The sequence below is a fragment of the Gymnogyps californianus genome, chromosome 21, assembly GCF_018139145.2.
Source record: "Gymnogyps californianus isolate 813 chromosome 21, ASM1813914v2, whole genome shotgun sequence".
NCBI lineage: Eukaryota > Metazoa > Chordata > Aves > Accipitriformes > Cathartidae > Gymnogyps > Gymnogyps californianus.
The window spans coordinates 3,150,378-3,169,097 of NC_059491.1; the positions used below are offsets into that span (position 1 = coordinate 3,150,378).

The window sequence follows — 18,720 nt, forward strand, 5'->3', positions numbered from 1 at the left end:
AATAACTCAGAGCTTTGCTAGATCCCTCAAGAGCTGCATTGCCACAGGAAGTACAAGTCGCTAAACAGAACCAGAGGGGTGTATGTATGCATATCTTCCAGTCTGGACAAACGAATCACTGAATCTAGAAGGAACCAACAGACTGTCAAAGTGCACTTTGCAAATACTGTAGCAATCTTCTTGGTGAAGCTTGTAATATTAAGACAATAAAGGCAAGGTGGACTACTTGTTACAAATTGAAAATGTGAATTTCCTCTGAACGAACATTGCTTGCATTTTTTTTTTTCTTGTTCAGTTGCTGGTGAAGTGCCATGCTCGTAAGAGTGACACAGACTCTTCAGAAGGCTGTCTGTGGCTGAGGTGATTACTTAGCACTTGGAAGACCTGAGTTCGGTTGTCAACCCTGCCACACAGTTTTCTGCCTCATCTTACCATCTGCTGGAAAAGATGCAATAAGTCTTTCATCCTGTGTTTTAGATGATAGTTTTCCCTGCAGAAGGCTTATCTCATTTTGTATGGTGCCAGGATAATGAGGGTCTGCTTTCCGTTTCAGAGGGCTTTAAATACTGCTTAATTAAAAAAAAAAAAAAAAAAAGAAAGAAAAGTAATTGGGCCCTGTGTTTCCCCCTTCTCTTCCACACTAATACACTGGTAAATTAAGGCAGAGGTTCTGTTGGATTCTGTACTTAAACCTACAAATACTCATTTAGAAGTCAAATGTACTTGGGCTTGTGCAGGTTTGGAATGAAGGGTTTGCATTTTGCTTGCTCTCCCTTTGCATATGGAAAAGGTTCAGTTCTCTCCCTGTGATGCATAAAATCTGAACACCTTTTATCTGAACTGTTTCTCTGAGCAGCCTCTTAGGTTGCTGAAATGACTCTTAAAGAGTGGGAGGTGGGGAACCAAGCAGGCAGAGCCAGGCAGGTAAAAAGCACGTACCTCCTATAGGGGCCCCTCCCAGAACAGTCTGCCTTTGTGCTTTACCAGCTGCTAGGTAATAGTTACATAAGTGCAATATTTGGAGGAGCACCATTTCTTAGTGCATGCATGTCAGTTCTTGGCAAGCCTGCTCCCTGTCTTTTGAAGGGTACCTTAGCTGAATAGTTCAGTGTTTTAGACCTATCTAAGTTTTATTTTCCTTAAATGGATGGCCCTAAGAGCTGTTGGCAAATGCTTCTTGCTGTATTCATGAGGAACAAGGACTTGGTGATCTGATGGGAAAGCCTGTGATGCACCTGGGGAAATGGTAAAATACAGCATTGTGGGCTCTTTTCATTGCACCTTTTTTTTTTTTTTTTTTTTAAATCTGTGTCCTTCAGTACTGCTATACATTCTTGTAAGGGTGCACTGAACAAGAATAGCTTGTACAAGTATTTCTTTAAAAAAGAACTCAAAAACCTGTGTCAAGTATCAAAGTGAGTCCCTGAGCACTGCAGCTTTCTTTTTGCGTATAGTTCTGCAGGAGTGTAGTAGTAAATGAAACAACCATATCTCTCTCTCCCTTACCGGTGTCTTGCAGTTCTAAACTGAAGGGGCCACTCATGAAATGAGGGAGGTTGGCTTATTGATGTTTATACGGACAACTGTCTTTTACTGGAAGGCTTCAGTTTTCTCAAAGCAACACCTTTCTTAATTTGGTTTTACAAGGATATTGAATACCTCAGTCCATGCAATTTGTGCTATCGCTCTATGCTATTTTTCTAAATGAAATCGTAGATGTTTTTGTAAAATGCATTATAGTGTAGCTTGGAATAGCAAACTCTTGTTTAAACATGAACATGGGGCTGGGGGGTTGCGCTTGCTATCAAGAACTTGTTTCACTTCTCCACTGGAACACCTTTCTGATGGTGAAAACAAACATTTTTGACTTATATGGTGAAAATCTTTAAAGAGTGATCACCATCCCATATGGACATGTATCCAAAGACTACCAGTTTCTTAATTTATATCTGACTTGGGATTTTGTGACAAGCTGGAGATCTCTCTTTCAATGCCTAAACTTGTAGGTCCAGTTATACTTTGAAGTTGAAGTGTGGGTGGAATTTATTACTAGGTCTGAATGTAAGAGGTCTGAACCCAGCTTTTCATTATGTTACAAGTTTGTCTTGCGGTGTGCTATCCCAGGGAAATGTTAGAGGGCTGTATTGGTACTTCCCCTACACCACCAGCATGTTGTTCCTCGTGGGAGACTAAACTTCGAAGGGGTGTAGATAAGGACAACTTTATCTTGTGGTCTGGATTCCAAAAAACTTTGTCCACAGAGACTGTCCAGGCCATGTGTTGAACAGCTGAAACAGCCATGAAATGGATTCATGTTATACCCCTCCTGGGTTGCCTTTGAGACTTGATGAATATTCTGGGAATTGTGCATTAAATTGATCTCTGTGTATTATGCAGTACACTTTTTAAGCTTGTACAAAGAACTGACTAGTGAAGGCTTCCGGTGGCTTCCCACAAAAAAAAAAAGTATGCACGATCTTTTAGGGTTTTCTGCGTAATTCTGTGGGAGAGTTGACGTTTTGCATGTGCTCTGAAGGTAAACAGAGATGGTAGTCTCCACCTTTGTGCCTGTGTTTTATATAGGTCTACAGGCAACAGGCGCTGTCATGTTCATGACAACATACGTCTAACTTGTCATGGGCTGTGAGTTATACTTCTGGAAGCTGGAGTAGTATAGACGAAAAGACCTTATTAAAATAAACTAAATAATTTTCACCACATCAGTGACCAGAATTATGCCATTTAATTAAAATATGTCTAGACAAATAACCTAGAGGGAAAGAGATATTATCTATAATAAGTGTTTGAGGTTTCTGCATAGGGACCATACTAAATAAATTTATGAATAGCTTCTTTTCTCTCCCAAGTATCTGGAGTCTTGGAGTACTGTAGCCACTGCTGGATAATATGGTTGTTTCTCGTTTAACTAGATTGGCATTCATTTCGTTGTTAGCAATTATTTTAACCTGTCTGTAAATAGTATTTCTGTGAGGTATTGATTAACACTTGTGGCTATTTTTTGACCTAGCTTTATTATTATAATGAGGTAGTTTTAAGAGAGCACAAAAGGAACATTTCACAGAGGAATAGGAATTGATTCTTATCTTATCATAGAATCATACAATGGTTTGGGTTGGAAGGGACCTTAAAGATCTTCCAACCCCCCTGCCATGGGCAGGGACACCTTCTACTAGACCAGGTTGCTCAAAGCCCCATCCAACCTGACCTTGAACACTTCCTGGGATGAGGCATCCACACCTTCTCTGGGCAACCTGTTGCAGCGCCTCACCACTCTCATAGTGAAGAATTTCTTCCTTATATCTAATCTAAATCTACCTTCTTTCAGTTTAAAGCTTGTCCTATCACTACATGCCCTTGTAAAAAGTCCCTTTCCAGCTGTCTTGTAGGCCCCCTTTAGGTACTGGAAGGCTGCTGTAAGGTGTTCCTGGAGCCTTGCCTTCTCCAGGCTGAACGACCCTAACTCTCTCAGCCTGGCTTCATAGGAGAGGTGCTCCAGCCCTCTGATCATCTTCATGGCCCTCCTCTGGACTCACTCCGACAGGTCCATGTCCTTCTTATGTTGGAGGCCCCAGAGCTGAACGCAGTACTCCAGGTGGGGTCTCACAAGAGCAGAGTAGAGGGGGAGAATCACCTCCCTCAACCTGACTGCTCCCGTGTATGTTTAGCATTTCTTGTTTTGCGGTGTTTGGCAGCTGACACCATATCTGTCATGGTTGTGTGACACCTTTATTGAAAATGAATTGAATAGTTGTAATAAGAGGTCTGGAGTTGCTACCATATCCAGGGGTTACTTAGAATGGTAGAAATAAACTCACTTTACTTTTAGTTGATTAGGAAAAATGCTCTACTTTCTAAGGCCATATGTTGAACTTGTTTCTCTCTTGCTTTCATTGTGAAGGACTGAAGGGAAGGTCACTCTGACTGAAAAGCGAAGAGGGAGGACACATTTTCAGGCAGCTTATTCTCCTGCTGTCTTTCAGAGGGTGATTTCACTGCATGTAGTTAGTGGACCTCTCCAGAAAGGTGCTTCGTTCCATACTGAGAGTAGTGGAGTTGATGGAGTATGTGGGATTAGGGTCACAGGCATAGTCCTTTGACTCGTTCCTGGAGTTTATTGCTCTGGAATTGATTCCTGAAGGACAACTCAGCCAGGGTCATCACTTTATTAGTTTGACATTGCACCTGTCCTTCACAATCTTAACAGAAGATCTCTTCTTCTCTGTCCTTGTTCTATCAGCAGAATGGGAACCTATCTCCTTAACATGCCATATGCTGAAGGTGGACATCTAAATTTTTGCAAAATTAATATACACAGTTACTCATTTTCGAAAATGAGGACCTGAATGTATCTGGGATTTTTGTTATACCATGCATTAATATCCAGAGACTATGTTTTTAGATGAAAATATAGTTATCTTTAAAATGGTGTTTGGGTGAAGAAATCATAAAGAAAAACTGATGTCATATTTTTAAGGGCAAGTATTGTGCATGTTTTTTTACCACGTGCTGTGAGATTGTGCTGGTGCCACTAATGCCAGAATAATTGTAGTGGAAAGATAGTTAAGCAGAATGCTCTGGTTTGTGTGTGATCATGCCAGCATTATCAGTGACAGCAACTGGATTGTACTGAGATGGAAGTAACATGTTTCTGTACATGTAAATTTTTTTCCCTTTAGGACAGAAAATAGATTCATAAGGCTACAATACATGATCGGTGGTATTGCCTTTGAAAATGGATTGCTTGACATCTAGTAATGCAAATAAAGTGTGCTGGCAATAGTCTTCAGCTGAGAAGCTGTTTGTTGAATTGTGAAGGCAATGTAAGAACAGGTGACTTTGGGTTGCTTCAGCTCAAAAACTCAGGATGCTGTCTAGCATTAGTTGCCTCATTTAATTGCTTTTATAGATGCACGCATGTGATGGTATTGGGTTTGTCATGTCTGCATGTTCTTTCAGTTGCAGAGAAACAACGGCTGTTCTTGTGGTCCCTTCTTTCTGTGGCTGCAATGTGATGTATGTAAATGTCAGCCTTTCCACTGAAAATACTCAGTCCCTGAAGAGCTTACAAGTTGCAAATTTACTGTTAATCTTGCTATGAAACAAGGTCTTAACTCAGAGCAGAAATAACTGCCTGGGCACTTGGCCATTGTGAAATGTGTGCAAATACACAAAGATAAGAGACATCTGCTCTCTGTGGGCTCAGTTCTTATTGGTGGTCAATATTTTGAATAAGAATAATGGGTTGTTGTCCTGGTTTCGGCTGGGACAGAGCTAACTCTCTTCTTAGTAGCTGGTACAGTGCTGTGTTTTGGATTTAGTGTGAGAGTAATGTTGATAACACACTGATGTTTTAGTTGTTGCTAAGTAGCGCTTATCTTAAGCCAAGGACTTTTCAGTTTCCCATGCTCTGCCAGCAAGCAGGTGTGCAAGAAGCTGGGAGGGAGCATAGCCGGGGCAGCTGACCCAAACTAGCCAAAGGGATATTCCATACCATGGAACGTCATGCCCAGTATATAAACAGGGGGGAGTTGGCCGGGAGGGGCGGATTGCGGCTCTGGCATCGGTCAGCGGGTGGTGAGCAATTGCATTGTGCATCACTGTGGTTTTTTTCTCTCCCCCCCCCCCCCTTTTTTGTTATATTCTTTTTCATTACTATTATTATTATTATATTTCATTATTACTATTGTTAGTATTATATTTTACTTTAGTTATTGAACTGTTCGTATCTCAACCCACGAGTTTTACTTTTTTTCCCTTTCCTCCTCCTCACCCCACTGGGAGGGGGGAGAGGGAAGCGGCTGCGTAGTGCTTAGTTGCTGACTGGGGTTAAACCACGACAGTTGTTGCATACTAGTCTTCTGGGATTTTGGAAAAGGACCTATGACACAATGGTCTGGATATCACTCATTATATTTTCATAACATCCTTCTGAAGTATTTACTGTGCCCTTCCTCCAAATTATCCTCCTTTGTCAGTTAGCTCTGCCTAGGTCAGATCCATCCCTGTGCTGTGGCTGATACATCATTTAAGATCGAGTCAGGTGGAATGTAGTGTTTGTGCTTGTGTTTGGCTCAGGAGTGAATTTCACCTTCAAAAGTTGGGGTTGGGAATTTGAGGATGTCATTTGCTAGAAAACACGTTGTATCAGACCCGCGAGTGGACTGCAGTGTGTCAACACAGTTCTGTTGGACTCTTTCTACTGGATGTGTAGGTGCGTTGTCCTATAATTCCATCCTTATTCTGAAATTGTTACCTTTCCACTCAGGTCCTTTCTGCTACTCAACTTGTCAGATGTCTTTTACTCAGCATCTGCTCGAGTTGCACACTTTTGTAACCTCAGCAGCTATTGGCACTGGGTGCAGCAATTCCTTGGAGTGACCTGGTAACCAGCCCTCAATTCAGCTACTGAAATCCGTCATCAGCAGTGACAGAGGTATGCTGCTGCATCTGGCTGTAGTTCATGTCTCCTGCTGTCACTCATCCTTCAGCATATTCAGACCGCCCTTTCTGCCTGACTGTTAGAGAAGAGTTTTCTATAGGTACGAGCCATGGAATGAGGGGATGTCTCTGTGCCATTTTGGATGTGTGATAGCAAAGAGTGTATCTGTCTTAATTTGAATCCTGTTAGTGTGGGAAATCCTTGAAATAATTTGTGGCAGCATGGGCTTAAGTGTGGTCTGGCAGCCAGAGGAAGTACTGGAGTCCCTGGTGTAATCTGTGGACTGTAATGAAGCTTGTGTAACTACATTACTGCTGTTGTCACTTCCTGAGCTAGCTGTGTTAAAACTAACTTAGATTTAGTACCTTGAAATGCTTCTTTGTCCGTTTTGATATTGAGCAGATGAATTTCAGGCTTAAGCTAAGGCATCCACACTTCTGGCTAGAGGTCCAAGAATAGTGGCTGCAAAGTGATGCTTTTTGCATGTTAATGAATTAAAGTTGTGTTATCCCAAAACATCCTTAGGGATGATGTGAAATCTTGGGCATTCATGGAGCTCTTAACGCTTCCCAAGTAACTTTGAAAGGACTGGAAACATAGCTAAAAGGACGTACTATTAGAGTCAGTTTGTGCTGAGGGAGGCTATATTACCAAAATCAGTGTTCTCTTTGCACAGAAATACAGATTTTATTGGTAGTATATGGTAGGTGGAGTGGCCAATAAACTTAAAAGTTGTGCAGCCTCTCTTGCTGTTTATCAGTGGGGCTGAGAGCTGTTGATCAGCTAAAAGCATCATGAACCTTGCCTTCCAATTCTCAGCTTCAGAACTGGCTTGGAGAATGGCACTTGGACTGTGTATTAGAAACTGCAACATCTCAATGAATTGGTATGTAGCTCTTAGTGTGCAAGGTCATGACCTGACTTCAGCCTGCAGAGGCTTAGATTTTCAACAGGCTGCATCTCTGCCTGGACTTTATGTGAATGTCAGATCTAAGTGCTATTTTGAGAGTGTCCTGCTCTGGAGTTTTGAAGATAATCGCACCCTGGGGAAAGCAAAATCAGAGCCAGCTGTTTGAAACGGGGATTCCACAACCAACTTGCTGCTGGCAGTAGCCTCTCTTTTACAGTGGTTTTCCTAGGTTGTTTTCAAGAACTATTTAATTTTATGGGAGCTTGTTAATATTTATTGTTTTGTAACTAAGACATTGAACTGAGACTTGGAAATCTGGGGTCAGGTCATAATTATGCTGACCTGTCCCTTCGTATTGTGACTTCCTTGTCTCTACAGCAGAGACGATGATATGTGTCTGTCCTTTGGGACAGTTGGAAGAATAGATTCATTAACACCTGTGAGACTGTAATATAGTCACGTGAATAATTTACTAAATAACATGGGGGGTAGAGGAAAAAGGGAAGTAATAGAAAAGACAGAAGACTGTCAGTGTGACTAAAATGCTTTGCTTGTTATGGACAGTTTGGCCAGTTCTATTCCAAACCCTTTCCGAGGGAGTAGATGGTATTGATGAAAACAAATGGTAAGGTCTTAGGACTCCAAAAGTCAACCATTTGCTTGGCTTCTCTGTGCACATAATTAAGAGTAATCTTTTTTCTGCTAGGTTAGCTGATCATGGAGTGGAGGATAACACTATGCACAATTGGGGCTATCAGTGCTAAAATCAAAATAGACTAACTTCTAGAGATGTCAACTTACAATGCCATAAATGCTTGTATTTTAGTGGGATTTTCACACCTTGAGCATCTGCACAACCACTGAAATATTGTTAATTAAGGAGTAGAAAAGCAAATAGCATTCCCTATATGCCGTTGCTCTTTAACAATCAGTCATAAATATTTTAAAATTTTTAATTGGAAGCCATTCCTCATAGATGCTACAAAGTGCACTGTATTTGGAGACCCTTTCGAGATAATAGGTAGAAGTTCTGGTGAGGGTCTGTAGCCTAGCACAAGTTGGGCTGTGCTGCACTTGACTGAAATGGAAAGATGAGACCGATCTGGGCTGGGATCCCAAGTACCAGTTGGTTCAAAACACGTGGAACCTTTTAGTATGAGTCACTGTGTCAGACTGTTGCACTTGGTAACAACTGATAGGCCTTTAAAAGTGCTTTGCGTGTGATGCAGATGGCTAAAGTGGATTGCTGCAGATCAAAATTCCCCTGTTCACAGTCGAGGCAGCTGTAATGCAAGTAATATCTGCTGTCCTCCCTCCATCACATGCTCCCGTTGTTCTTTTTGGATTCATGTGCAGGGATCGTGCTTAAGCAGAACTCTGGACTTCTCTAACCAAGTAATGAGGCTTTCTGCTGCTGGAATGTCTATCTTAAATAGTCATCAAGGAACTTTTAAACATGAAGGTCCCATAATTTTCTTGTAGTAAGAGGGAGTGTAATAGGTCAAATGACCTCCTCGAGGTGATACAGTGGGTTGGTGCCAGAGCGGAGCCTAAACAAATTTAGTTGTCCTTGAGTCCCAACTCATTGCTATAAAAAGTGAAGCTTTATGGTTGAAATGAAGGGCAGATTCAGGCCGATTCTCTCCTAGGGAATACAGTAGTTCTTACTTCATTCATGTGCTTAAGCTTAGGTCAGTATCTGGTATAGGACCTAAGTGCCAAAACTTTTCCAGTATCCTACAGTTCTCCTGAAAGATGATAAATTATCCTTACTGTTCTAGAAGGCTGGCGTGACAAACTACTGGATGTGCCTCCAGGAATAAAGGTGGAGTGGAGAAAACCGGGAAGGGGCAGTTACGTGGGCAAAAGTGTTTAGTGTGGTGATGAAGATCAGATGTGGCAGAGGATAACTGGTGTATAAATATATGAATGCATTAACTGTTAATTGCAGACAGAATCACTAAGACTGTGTGTTTAGATTTTTAAAAGTGTTACGAATACCATGAGACAGAGAGTAGTGGCTAACTACATAAATGAAGAAAAAGAGAGTGTTTCTTAATGCATTTGTCACCTGTGCAGGAAGAGGTGACTTCCCTAACACCCATTGCACATAGTTTCTTGCTACAATTTCTATAGAACCTATAAGAAGGAGCTAGTGTGCGTGGTGGAAGGACAGAGGTTAACCTCAAGCTGGGGAGTGCCGTCACAAGAGCTGACTTTAGTAAATGGCTTTATGCAGAAGGGATGTTGAACTTGTGTAGCTGAGCCTCTGCAGATCATGCAGAGCTACTGCTCAGCTGTTTTCTTAGGAGAGGTCTCGCATGCATTGAAGCTAGATATCTTTGAAGAGTGTTCTGAAGAGGGTTTTGTTCCACAGTTGGGTGTGTCATTTATATCATAATTGTGGGTAGCATGTTCATATTCATTTTTGACAGGTTTATGTGGGAGTTGGCATATAAAAGTGCATATATGGAAAGGCAAAGCATTGGCAGTGTTGTTTATGAATAACAACCTAAAAAGGAGAACATTGGTTCCACTCTGGCTCTGTGGTATTTTGAGGAGTGATTGGCATGAGCCTTCCATAGAGAAGCACTGTAGGTCTGCCTCAGAACGCTGCAACACGGTTTCCTGCTCACTAGCTCAGTGGGGTGCAGACAAGATCTAAGGCTTTCATGCATCACAGAAGGCTGCGGATCTTTTGTGTTGAGCAGAGCCTTTCTATGCTGCACTGCATTATGGTGTTTATCTACTCGGCAAAAAGATTTCTTTTCTCCTCTCCTCTTTCTTATTTCCAAAATAAACATCATATCCTAGGCAAGCCTCACCTGTAAATTCAGTGGGTAGCTTTATTTTCATTTATTTCTCTGAGTTGGAAGGGTGGCTAAAGGCTCTCTGTGTTGCGACCTCAGCTACAAAAAGCCTAAAGTTTTAATTCTGCGTTAAAGATTCAAACTGAAATGTTAATCAGCTTCAGAAAGACTATTTTTAGAGCTGCAGCCTTGGATTCCAGTTGAGTAGTTGCAATTTGTCATGTGATCAGAAGGGTGAGAGGTTTTTTTCGTTCTGTGCAGGTCAGCTGTTTGCTGCTGGGTTTGCTGTGTGCATTCTGCAATTTAAACTGTCCTTAAAGGAACTGCGTGTCTTTATTTATGTTACTTAGGTTTTCCTAAAAATGGCTGTCCTCTGTCATTTGCTTTTGTATTGTAGGAAACAGTCTGATCTTCAGAGATGTTTATATTCTGCATGGAAGTTTAGCCTGATATTGCCAGGCAAGATGCAGGGGATAGTTTGACAAGTCTGGATCTTCTTCAGAAAGGGCTTCTTCTTGAAGAGCTTTAAAAATATTTCTTTACAGCTAGTGAAGTCAGAGAGTTTCTATGAAGCAGCTAGCTAGCATCAGTGGAGTTTAATACTACTACTGTAGTTCTGACTGCTAGTCCAATGTGCAAATATCTATCAAACCACATAAGAAGTTGGGAGCTTCCAAAGCAAAAGTTGCTTTTGAGTGAGCTTAGAATCTGCCAAAGCAGTTAGTAGGATCTTATGAATAGCTTCCCTTAGTATTAACTCATTGCAGATGTGGATTTATGATTACTTATGGTTTTACTAATTTAAACAGCTTTTTGTAAAACTGCTGCTTCAGAAGTAGAATCAAGTTGCCCAGAGAGGTTGTGGAACCTCCATCCTTGGAGGTACTCAAAACTTGACTGGACATGGCCCTGAGCAACCTAAACCCGCTGTGAGCAGGAGGTTGGACTAGATGACCCCTGGATTTCTCTTCCAACCTACATGATTCTATGAATCAAAACTAACATCTGAATAATCTCTCATCTGCTTTTGTGGTGATGGCAGTCATTGAAGATATGTATAGAACAAATGGCTTAATTACTTCACCTTCTCTCTAAGGATCTCCAAGCAAGTTATAAAAAGTAATGAATGAAGCTTCTCTCCCCCTTCTCCCATCAGTAAAGGACAGTAAGAAAGGGTTAAGAAAAGACTTGATTATGATCACAGTGACAAGATGGAATTAATCTGGTGCTAAAGTATATTAGGATGCGCATTATGTGGCATGGTACACATTAACCTAGAATGAATCTCTAGGGGCCACACTGCTGTCTCAACCCTGCATTTCCCATGTATGTGGCCTTGGAGAATTGGGCCTACAACTGGTGAATCAAGCAAAGGATAATTTCCTTGCTAACCTCATTTTTCTGAGTAGAAAGAAAAAATCATCTAGCTAATTCTGGAGATTGTCTCTCACAGGCGTGCATGATGCAATCAAAATGCAAGTGTATGCAACACTATCAAACCCAGTGTTTAATATCCAATTGCCTAAATGCTTATGAATCAGAGAGTCATTAGAGGTTTGTGGGGTTCAATTGGTATTCTTAATATGGAGTCAGCATGTATTCTGAGGCAGCAAACAGCTTGGCAAAGGGATGAGAGTGAGGGTAAGCCTAAACAATCCTTGGTCTCCAGGCTAAAATCCTCTTTGGAGGAAAACAAGAAGTCAGGATACTGGGAGGGTAACCAGGAGTGTAAACCTATCATAGAAACAGGTGAGGTGTGAGAGGGTGAACAAGACTGGTTTTGGTAAATGCACAAATACCTATTTGTGCAGAGTAGGGTGGTAGCGAAGTCAGAGGATCCAGACACAATTCCAGGAAGTGAGAGGAAGGAGGGGCTGTTACCAGCAGTGATTGTTTCATTTAGTAATTAGTTCTTAAATCTCCTCTAAGTCAAATAAAGCAGAGGATGTGAGCTTCTGAGAACTATCCCCTCCTCCCCTTCCCCACACATCCACACCCTTTTTTGCACATACTCTTTCTAAGTGAAGACTGTATTAATGTGAGATTTGATAGTGGGGAGCTTGCTGACAATGTAGAGCAGGTGCTTGGGGGAGTTCAAGAGTGTGGGGTCTTTTTCATGATCTGTCACTGATGTACTATGTGACCTTGGGTGAGTTGTTCCCCTGTTGTTTTTCTACCTTCCTTTTACCTGGTAGATGCATTTGAAGGATGAACTAAAGGATCTAGTATCTTGTGCATCAGGATTTTTCTGGAGTACGGTGAAGAGGAAAATGCTACAAGCCTCTGAACACTGAAGAAAAATCGCTAGCTAAATTGTTGGTGTGCTGGCAGAGTCTCCCTCCCCTTTGCAAAGGACAATCGTGTAGACCTGGAACACAGCAGGGCAATATGGGGTAGACCTGCTGCTGGGAGGTATTGTGATCCAAGTTATCTGGAAATGACTGGTTTGTTCTGTTACCGTTTGGTGTTTATTGAGTGGTAGCTTTGTAAATGGCTTTGTGGATAGGTGTTTATTTGCTCTCTTCTCTCTTACCCAGAGTGGCTCATAACCTAGGTTAAGCAGAAGATTGTGTGTGTGGGAATAGACTGCATGCCTTCCAACCTTGCCAGCAATTACAGAGGCACAGTGTTGCCAGGAGGCAGGATGTGACCTAGGAAACAAATATCTCCTCTTCTGAAGGGAAGCTTTAATTCTATGAGAGCAGGGGATGTGTTTCTTGGTATCAGATGGTCTTTGTTCTTATTACCAAACAGTAAGTCCGTTAACGGTTGTGTTTGAGAGCGCTGGTGTCATATCTCCGCAGTGGACCACATCCAATACCAATACTTTTCTTCACCTCAGTAGGAGGTCTCTGGCAGGTCAAATGCATTACCTCTTCTTCTTTGCCATGCTAGCTTGGGTTGGGTCTAGGTTGTGAACCCATTACTTAGGGCCTTATCCACCCTGATCTTAAGCTGCTGTGTATATTAGTTCCTAATGGACCGTGTGTGTTCCAAAAGCAGACAACGGCATGGGTCTCCCTCTGCCCTTGCTTCTAAGTTCTTGTAGAGCAAAAGACATCTTCTTGAATACAAAGTTGTCCTCGGACAGAAGCATATGGCTGCAACCATTCATATTCCTTTCTTGCCTTCTCTCCATTGCTTCTCCTTCCTGAGAATTGAAAGGAGCTGCCTCTTTACTACAAATAATGATTTGTAAAACAGTGATATTTGAAATTAGTGGCTGCTGCTGTCTTTGATGTTCTTGGCACTGTTGATTACTACCCAAAGCAAGCTGGGAATTACAGTCTGTCATTCTCTTGCCTCATAGCTCAAGGCTATATTTAGTAGTTCAAGTTGCAACAGATCTGGAAGTTGTTCCCTTTAGCTGCAGCAGAAGGCTAATGCTGTGATAGAGTGCGTTGTTTTGTAAGTGGTGACTTCAGTGTGCTCGTTTGCCATCACGAGGACAACTGAACCAGTTTGTGCAGTATTGCAGGGATATCCTGACTGCCACTGTATGTGTCAGTTTTAGACAGACCCCCAAGCCTTTTCTCTGGAGAGAACCTCACAATCAGTATGTTTTTAGTGCTTGACTTTTGCCTAAATCTTAGAGCTTGGTGCAGAACTTCTTCGTATGATTTCTGGGATGCAGTAAGTGGCATTTCCTTGGGGGGGGGAGAGAGAAAGATAGTGTCATTTAAAACATGCAGCTGTCAAGATAAAATTATTGCAACATCTTTATTTGCTGATTCTGCAATTGGATCTTTGCTGAGTGAGTGTTCTCTCCAGGACTCTATGAAACACAAAAGATAATGTCTGAATTTGAGTCAGTCCATTGGGGCTGGAGATCCATGCAAATGTTGAAATCCTCTGTCTGCACACAGAGTTTGCAGCTCCAGAATTACAGGTCTGAGAGCTTCATTGAATTGTCAAAGGTTTTTAAAGCACTGAGTATCTGTTGATTTCAATGGAGTTTACTCTTAATTGTCTCTTTAGAGTCTAGGTATAAATGACTAAAAACAGTAATGAAATCATATGATCTGTTTCCTGTTGCCAAAAGCTGAAGGGAGGACAGATGCATTAGGAGTTAAATGAATATTTTAAAATGTTTTTCTTTCCAATAATAGGAAAGGGGTGAAGACTGCCTAATATTGTACTGCTAGCCATTAACAACGCAAATAAATGTGGAGAAAGAAGAGAATGTTCATTCCTTCTTTAAAAAATGGATTAAAATGTGCAAATGCAGGTATTAGTGATGGTGTTATTTATTCCTAATTTTCCAAAAGTAAGGTAGAAAGAAACTATTTGTCCATTTGCTCTTCTCGCCTCTCTTCTCCTTCCTAACCAGTTTTTTTCCCCCTCATAATATGACACTGTTTCATGCATAGTCAGTTGCTTTGTGGCTATTGTGGTTTTTTTTACACAGCAACAAGAAAGACAAAAACATAAATAAAGGAAAATGTGGTTGTGGAACCACATATTTTAATTGAGTTTGACTAGACTTCAGGTTGGCTTTTTTAAAGCTTAGAGATTGTCAGAACCAAATTGTCCCTGTTCTCCTGTGTAGGGACTTGAGGCCAGAAATCTATTTCTGCTATAAATTTCGTGTTTGACTTGGTATAAACATACCACCGTATCTCCTCTCTGCCTATATTTAGACAGTCCCCATTCTAAAGAGCTTTCCTGTGTGTTTGTACAGTGCCTTGTTCAAAAGGTTCCAAATTTTGGTTGGAGCCCTTAGGTAACAAAAAGAATGTCTCGAGTATTCACATCAATATGTGGTAGTAAACCCTTATATTTAAGAGCAAACCTGGTGTTTTTGCACTTGAGTGACTTTCTATTAGTTAGCTCAGTTCCTTCAAGCTGTATATTAAAAAAAATCAAAACCCAACAAAAAACCCAGCCAATTCTCCCTCACCTGGGCAGCCACCTTTGTGAATATCCCTAGCTCTTCAGAATCATGAAACAAACCCCTTCTTGGACAAGTGACTCCCAGGACTGAGCAGAAGTACTCTGTTGGTCTCGGCTGTCATACAGCCTTAGTTTATTTGGATCGAGGCAGAAATGGAAGAGGAGAGCTCTGCATTTAAAGGAAGCCATGGGCTTGTGAACGTTGATGCTATTGCTGTAACTCTGATAGAGTACTATGGATTAAGTGAATTAAGGTAAACTCTGTCCTGGACTAATTCTCTCCTGAAATAAGAGACTAAGATGCATTGCAATGTCCTGCAAACTTGCTGTGTTGTGTGGGAGTATTTCTGTACATGAGGCTGCCTGAAATGGGAATTTGACAAGTCCTGCATTTGAATGCTTGCATTTCAGCCCTATTTGAGCCCTTGCTTGGAGGATTAGAAGAATGCACAAGAACCTTGCTACAAGGAAGGCAGCAGTAGCATTTGAGGAGATGTTTGCGCAGAGCTTCATGTTTCAATAATTGCTGTACAGGGTGTGTGGTATAGTGTGGGATTCTCTATGCTGCCCTGCCTGGGGCTGCCTTGCTCCTGCCAGATGCTGGGTTTAGAGTTTGCTCCAATTTGCAGATTCAAATAAAAAGGCTTGAAAGGAAGCTTGTCCTTAAGGTCTGCTTTCTAGGCAGAAGTGATTCCTGTCCTATTGGGGGAGTGAGGGGATGAGAAGAGAGTCCTGTATAATGGTGACTCTGTGGGCTCCTGTTTTGAAGAGTGATGTTATTCTTACCCTTAATCAGAGAAACCAAATGGGGAGCTAATTGCCCTGCATTTCACCTGTATCTCCTTACTAGAGATAACCAGACCAAAGTGTAATAGATAACATGGACCATTTCTGTCCTGTCTTGTGGGTCATCATCAGCAAGAGAGAATCCATTGTAGCACTGATTCAGAACTGCATCATCTTCAACTGAAACTACTGAACTGTAAAAATTAAGCAGGCCAGCTGTTTTACCAAATCCTATAGTTAGGATTTCAGAATTAGCAGAGTTCAATGGTTCTGATTTTAAATTAAGTAATAAAGCATACGTTGAAATTTAAATGTAGGAGACTTGCTGATACCAATATTTTAGTAAGAATTTGTATTTTTCCTGGACCATTTAAGAAAAACACTGCCCCTTCTGATCTGATGTAATTTCAAACTCTTGATTTTCTTCCTATTGTCTGTTTTGTTTTTTTTTTTTCCAGGGTGGTAAAGGAGGAGATCTCAGATGACAATGCAAAGCTACCTTGCTTCAACGGAAGAGTGGTGTCCTGGGTATGTTGGCTCATGTGTCTGTATGCATATGTTGTTTGATACAGTGGGCATAGTAGCAGGGTAGTTGGTACATAGATCCTGATTTTTAGAAGTGTCTTGAATCTCAAATTACATGGAAGCAAAGGCTTAGTTTTTCATTATATCTGTGACACCCTGTTATTAAGTAATCTATTTTAAAGATTAGAGTGAAGTCCACAAAGGTGTGCAGGGCTGAAAAGGTGATTTAAACGTGAAACCTTTAATGTTAGTAATATGTTGTGTCGTCTTTTCTTTCCCACTGTTGTCTCTCTTCCTCGCCTCCTAAGTGTTACTGAATCTGATGGAGGGCTCTGAAATAATGCTGTAAAACCTCACAAAATAAGGCTAGGCTTATAAAAACATTTACTTGCTTACCTTTTGTTGAAACCAGTAAGAGCCAAGCTCTAATCCTCATTTAAAAAAAATTTAAAAAAATTGTCCCGCAACATAAGGTTAAATGTAACAGCCAGCTTGCTGTCAGTAGGAGAGTAGAAGCACACTTTTGCCTGTGTTACACAGTTAACAGTCAGAGTTCTGCCAAATCATTGAGTTTTAATAGTGTCACTAAATAGCCAAAACAACTTATTCAAAAACAGCTAAACATGATATTCTAGGGGATTTTGGTTATGTTATTTTAATTTCAATGTATCAGTATTGTGGTAGTGCCTGGAAGGTTTAAATGAGGTTTAAATCTCTGAGCTAAACATTGTGCATGCATTCAGTAAAAAGACACAAAAATTTATAGCCTTGGAAAAATAAGCAGGGCAGAGGAATTTGGGCTGTAAGTAATTTGTGCAGTTACAGAAGAAGTCACTGATCCAGCTGTTCATTCCAGTTACTGTGCTGCTCAGCAGATCACATTTCCCTTATTCTTTCTCTTGTCTGTTTTTAATGTGTTAATTTCTCCAATACGCCATGATATTTGTTTGTCACCTAACTATAGTTATTAATTACTATCTCCTAAGTGTTACACAGCCCTTCGGGTTGCTTCTCATTTAATGAACAGGTGACCTAAACTCCATTCTGAGCTGAGTGCTCAACAGCAGCATACAGTCTGTGCTGGTACTATAATAGTTGGTTGCTTCTCCACATGCCTAGTTCTGTAGCCACGTTATGATCTACTTAATGGAGATGCAATAAAAGTCTGTTGCTCCCCAGGGTTACTGTGTGAAATATAGTAATTCCCACCTTCAGATTGTGTTTGGGGCACAGATAAACACACAGATAAGTTTGGTGTTTGGCCATTTCATGAACATACTTCTCCGCCTGAGGACAGGAGGTTTACCACTGTCAACATTGATTAAAGTGGTTGTGCACCTTTAGGCAGAAAAGAGGGCACTACTATTATAGATTTTAACACCAAAAAAGCATTTGGGCCATAGTCTGTGATTTTAATATCCTCTTTCAAGCTGACCTTAGAATCTTGGGTATCGGAACACAATAGAGGACAAGAAGAATTGTCTGTTTTCCCCAAAACTCAAGTTTGACTTGAGTATGAAATGACTTTTTGTTAAGGGCTTGGCTTCAACAAGTGATGCAAGTGGGGTTAGAAATCATAGTGCCACGATATGAGAACTCTGCTGAAGTAACAAGAGACGTTGGACAGCCTTTCAGCATTGGATATATGTTTGGATATATGTTTGCAGTCTTCCTATTTCTGGTAGGATGAAGACAAGCAAGAAAGTAGTAGTAAAGTAAGTTTACAAGAGTTTTTTCCAACTGCACAGTTAGGACAACTGGGGCTACTTGGGATTCTAAGCTGGAATGAACTGCCATGTCTCCATCTATTTCTCCAGTCCTACTCTGATTTTAGGAGTTGAAGATTTTGGTCACACTTTTACAACCAGTACCCCGAAAATATTTCAGTATCTCAGTCACTGAAGTTATACAGGATAAGGAAATCTATCTGTGCCTTGCATGTAATTGTGCTGGGTAGCTTAAAGTTTCTAAGCCTGGCTTCTTGTAGACAAGATTACATGTGCTTTCACTATAAAATCAAATACAGTATTGATTGCATGCTGTTGCCCGCAGTAGAGTGCATGTGCATATTCTATTATTGTGTCAGGAAAGTGCAACGTATCTTTTAAACATCAGTTTGATTGGGAGGTTGTTCTTAAGTAATGATGCCTTGTGCTTCATCAGATACAGCCCCTGCTGGGTTCTAGGCAGCTGAAAACGTTGCTCATGTGAGGGCAAGGGCTGGCAGATGAATTGAGCTCAGCTATAGAGCCGAGAACTCTTCCCTCCCTTCCCACCCATCAGCTTGTTTCCAAATTTTATATGCATATCCCACTAGTTTGGATTCAGTTTATAGC

The 18,720-nt window shown here is 41.1% G+C and overlaps 1 protein-coding gene across 2 annotated transcripts in view; it reads left to right on the forward strand.

Moving 5' to 3' along the window:
- DVL1 (dishevelled segment polarity protein 1) overlaps nucleotides 1-18,720 on the forward strand; it is a 96,917-nt gene that overhangs the window by 21,590 nt on the left and 56,607 nt on the right. For both annotated transcript variants that reach the window (XM_050909506.1, XM_050909507.1), the window contains exon 2: nucleotides 16,318-16,387. In XM_050909506.1, coding sequence (XP_050765463.1) covers nucleotides 16,318-16,387 — 70 coding nt within the window. The remainder of the gene's footprint in view (nucleotides 1-16,317; nucleotides 16,388-18,720) is intronic.